Source organism: Oncorhynchus kisutch, linkage group LG30 (genome assembly GCF_002021735.2).
Source record: "Oncorhynchus kisutch isolate 150728-3 linkage group LG30, Okis_V2, whole genome shotgun sequence".
Taxonomy (NCBI): Eukaryota; Metazoa; Chordata; class Actinopteri; order Salmoniformes; family Salmonidae; genus Oncorhynchus; species Oncorhynchus kisutch.
The window spans coordinates 23,842,366-23,847,034 of record NC_034203.2 but is presented as its reverse complement, the minus strand read 5'-3'; the positions used below and the strand labels follow the sequence as shown (position 1 = coordinate 23,847,034).

Sequence of the window (4,669 nt, the reverse complement as noted above, 5' to 3'; positions counted from 1 at the left end):
TGATGTCATAAACAGCAAACGTTCCAACTGTATCATTGTTGGGTGAAATTGGAATGTCTTGACACCATCTCTCACTTTGTAGCCTCCTTCTCTCCCCTCATGGAAAACCAATACCCCAAGGCCAAAGAAAATGTTTCTGCTACTCTACAGTGACCATGATATAGCCTACTTCAGAAATGAAGGTCCTGTAGTAGTAGTTAATTGATCATTTTATTTGACCAAACAAGTCAGTTAAGAACAAATTCTTATTTTCAATGATGGCCTAGGAACAGTGGGTTAACTGCCTGTTCAGGTCGGGGATTTGAACTTGCAACCTTCCAGTTACTAGTCCAACGCTCTAACCACTAGGCTACCCTGCCGCCCCAATTTGATCAATGTTCCAGAAATGAGAAACGTTTACATACAAATGCTAATGTAAATGATTTATATAGCATACGAAGGCTCTTCATCAAATGTAATATTATCTAAGCTGAGAAACTAGATACATGTAATTGGTATTCAGTTATTTGTAATTATAGGCCTTGACTATTAGTTTCTCAGTACATCAATAGCCTATTTGTACCACAGGGTGGCGTTGGGAATATAGCTCCTGTCAACTAGCTCATCATTTCTGTTGATGCACTGATGTGAGGCTTTTTGAGGGAGTTTTATTTTCCCTGAGATGGAATTTAGGTCTATCTCCCATCAAATCTCGATTGGCTTTAAATATGTATATATTTCTAGCCATTGTAGTACTTTATGTAACCTGAAGTTTTCTGCTCTTTGTAATGGTGTGGGTACTAAATAGCCTACACTGGTTATTGTATAAACTGTACCGTACTGGATACATTGTATCAGTCACACAAAATGACACGCAATGCTTTTTACCTATACTTAGAGGCGTTGCGACTCGAGCCCTGTCCAATGATCAAGTCGCGTGTGCTGTCACTCACTTTGGAATAAACAAATCGTGTTTTTCTCTGACCAATCAAAGACTCCGAGCTCCAACTCTCTTGTTATAAATTGAACTGAAACAAGAAGTCGAAGCTAGAATGAGAGAACAACTATCGGGAATTTTTTTGACATTATATTGGACTTGCCAGTCCTTTAAATTTTATTTAAAATTTATCGTATTTCCAGGTAATTTCTATTTATTCCTTATGATATAGTATAACCTACCTGTTTTTACTTGAGCTATTCTATTGTAGCCGAGTTATTTCCCCGTTCCAGAGAAGTACATGACACCTTGTTTGGTCACTTTTTCCTGATATGGAAATGCTTATTTTTTGTCAGATTAAGTGAAGTTTGTGGTGTCTTTCCTAATGTATTGATATCCTCTCTATGATGTTGTGTTCGGTTCATTGTTCTGTAAATTATGAAGGAAATGTGCGATGTAATATTAGAATTGCAATAATGTGTAGCCATGACTACAGTGGGTGGTGTTTCAGCAATCCCCAGAAGACGCAAGAGGTAGTCAGTTTCATTGGGTCATAAAGGAGGAGGTTGATAAAATATTCTTGTTGGGAAATGTGTTAATTAGTGCAACATGGATTATGGAGGTTCACAGCCTACCAATCTAGGAATGGTAATATGTGATCAATAATGGCAGAAATGGACTTATCTTTGTCAGACTTGCTCTACTAGTGGTGCCAACATCTGTTTTAGCTCTGACATGGATTTACACTAAAGAAAATGGCTATCTTCGCGTGCGTACTTTGATTCGTTTTGGAACAATGCACAACCCTGTCTCCGAACGCGCTGTTATGCAACATCATGATTATTCAAACAAATCGATGCTGGTCAAGTAGGCGGCTGCTTTGATGTAGTCTCATCGTGCCTGTTGTCTTTTCGTCGTCATTCTTAGGTGTTTTATAACAAACAAGATGGCTATGTCCGCCAGCGCCGAACTAAGTAAGGCTGTTAAACAGCAGTACATGGAACTCCCTCAGGGAGACAAAGTCCAAGTCATGTATGTCTGGATCGATGGAACCGGAGAGGGACTCCGCTGCAAAACCAGAACGCTGGATTCGGAGCCCAAGAGCATCGAAGGTATGTAATAATTAGAACGGAAGGGCTTACTTTTTTGGTTGGCATTTGAGTTCTGGGGGTTGTAGGCATAATTTATTTTGTAGCCTGCCTAGTTTTGACTGACATGCGTTAACTAAATAACTTGCTTTTGATTCTATAGAACTGCCGGAATGGAACTTTGATGGCTCCAGCACCTACCAGTCCGAGGGCTCAAACAGTGATATGTATTTGATTCCTTCTGCAATGTTCAGAGATCCCTTCCGCAAAGACCCCAACAAATTGGTATTGTGTGAAGTGCTGAAGTACAACCACAAGCCTGCAGGTAACCTAGAATTATTGGTGTGCCTCGGTCTTGTTAAGGATACATTTATTTTTTTGTGCTTTTGTCTAATATGGGTACATTTAACAGAAACCAACCTTCGTTTGACTTGTAAGAAAGTCATGGACCTGGTTGAGAACCAGGTCCCTTGGTTTGGCATGGAGCAAGAGTACACAATCCTAGGCACTGATGGACACCCATTTGGCTGGCCCAACAACGGCTTCCCTGGCCCACAAGGTAAAAACCCATCATAGTGATCTTTGACTGACCTTATACAACTTGCTCTCCCAGCAGATGCATTAGTTTGTCAAATATCTGAATTGTTATCTAACCATGTTTCTCTATAGGTCCCTATTATTGTGGAGTGGGATCTGACAAGGCCTATGGTAGAGATATTGTGGAAGCCCACTATAGAGCCTGTCTGTATGCTGGGGTCATGATCTGTGGCACCAATGCTGAAGTAATGCCTGCACAGGTAAGCTCAAATACTGTTTTAAAATTAGGTGTTTCTGTGATTGCATAGGATCCGCCAATAGAAAAGACTGACTCAAAAGACTGATGCACTCAAATGCTTGTTTTGTCCATTTTTAGTGGGAGTTCCAGGTTGGTCCTTGTGAAGGCATCAACATGGGTGATCACCTCTGGGTGGCTCGCTTCATCCTCCACCGGGTGTGTGAGGACTTTGGCGTGGTGGCCTCATTTGACCCCAAGCCTATCCCTGGGAACTGGAACGGTGCTGGCTGCCACACCAATTTCAGCACCAAAGAGATGCGGGAAGAAGGCGGGTTAAAGTGAGTACTGGCTCATATCAAGATGCATTCATTCAAGGTTTAATGAGAAATTGGCATGCATCGTTTGTTCACTAGCACCCAATCTGTATGTCTTTTGGATGTTGAATTAAGCCAGACTTACTTGAATGTTCTCTAGGTAATGCAAATAGGGCTGACCCACCTGTCTACTTTTCTGTGTTTTAATTGAATTATCTTTCCTGCTCAGGGCCATTGAGGAGTCCATTGAGAGGCTGGGGAAGAGGCATAGCTACCACATCCGCGCCTACGACCCTAAAGGGGGGCTTGACAACGCCCGTCGCCTCACCGGCCACCATGAAACCTCCAACATCCACGAGTTCTCTGCTGGCGTAGCCAACCGTGGCGCCAGTATCCGCATCCCTCGCACCGTGGGCCAGGAGAAGAAGGGCTACTTTGAGGACCGCCGCCCGTCGGCCAACTGCGACCCGTATGCCGTGACGGAGGCTTTGATCCGCACCTGTTTGCTCAGCGAGGAGGGAGATGAACCTGTGGACTATTAGACCCAATGAAATCCTCTGGACTTAGTCCCCTTCCCCTCACCCTCATTTTTTTTTTTTTTAAATGGCTGAAAAGTCAAACTAGTACTGTATTTGTCATTTTTATTTTCCACTGAAATGATTCTAACCTTGCATTTTTATGTAGCTTAAAGTTGGCTGGTCAACTTAACATGGAATTAAATCTGGTGTTAACATATGGGGGGAGAGAAAGAGAATGTCTGACAGGGTATGGTCTTTCCCCTCTCGTGTTGGTTGTTTTCTAGTGGGGAGTATTTGTAATGTAACTTTAAGTCCTCATTTGGTCTCTTTCCCTGCAGTCTGTTGAACTGAAATGATCTAAAGCACATATTGACACTGAGGACTAAGGCTGGGTGGCATGTGTCATTTTCTTAATAAAACCTATGTCTAGTTTGTGTACTTCGTATGTTGACCTGCCTTTTAAACTATGTACTGTTTCAATGTTAACTAACTAGGAAGTGTGTTTAAATGGCAATGTTTCTGTCTCCAGATTTCACACATTCCTGGATCATGTTGTCTGGTACATTCTTTAGATGTCTGGCTCTTTTACATTCGGCTCCGTCTAGCCAATTGTAGTGTTCCTGTAAGACTCATGAAGGAGTTTTATCCTCTGTCCTGATATACTGTTATGGCACCTGATTTGGTAAAAGCTGCATTTGCTGAACCTGGTTTTTGTTTTTTACATTTAAACCTTTATTTTACCACAAACTTGACTGTTTTTGATTCTTGTCTCAACCAGTTTACTGAAATGCCAGAATTTGGCATGTAGGACTAATGCGACGGTATAGGAGAACCAGGGCATTTGGGATGGCAAATCCTAAGGTCATCCAAGTTCCTTTTGAAATTCCTCTCATTGCATGAAATGCCCACTGAGCGCAAAACTAGAAGTCCCCTACACTGGCTGACTGAGGAAAGGGTTTCTGGTGGACACTATTGCAGTTAACACATTGAGAGAAATACTATAGGGTATTATCTGGCATTGATGCCCAGGAACATGATCAGTAATTGAATCCAGAATA

The 4,669-nt window shown here is 42.0% G+C and overlaps 1 protein-coding gene across 2 annotated transcripts; it reads left to right on the top strand.

The window, feature by feature from the left end:
- Positions 1–630: 630 nt before the first annotated feature.
- Positions 631–4,358, top strand: LOC109874684 (glutamine synthetase). 2 transcript variants are annotated; one of them, XM_020466711.2, is made up of 7 exons: positions 631–1,119; positions 1,844–2,028; positions 2,168–2,329; positions 2,417–2,563; positions 2,674–2,801; positions 2,918–3,117; positions 3,323–4,358. In XM_020466711.2, exons 2-7 carry the CDS (start codon positions 1,863–1,865, stop codon positions 3,633–3,635), a joined length of 1,116 nt encoding a protein of 371 aa, XP_020322300.1. In that variant the 5' UTR covers positions 631–1,119; positions 1,844–1,862; the 3' UTR covers positions 3,636–4,358. The 2 variants fall into 2 exon arrangements, with proteins under 2 accessions (XP_020322300.1, XP_031665573.1); XM_031809713.1 differs by having other exon boundaries at positions 991–1,119; positions 2,168–2,563.
- Positions 4,359–4,669: the final 311 nt, after the last annotated feature.

Bases quoted from the DNA above. Each gene is read 5' to 3' on its own strand.
- LOC109874684 (XM_031809713.1), top strand. From the start codon at position 1,863: ATGGCTATGTCCGCCAGCGCCGAACTAAGTAAGGCTGTTAAACAGCAG. The intron at 2,029-2,167 runs GTATGTAATAAT...TTGATTCTATAG, and splicing joins GGAGCCCAAGAGCATCGAAG to AACTGCCGGAATGGAACTTT. The intron at 2,564-2,673 runs GTAAAAACCCAT...GTTTCTCTATAG, and splicing joins CGGCTTCCCTGGCCCACAAG to GTCCCTATTATTGTGGAGTG.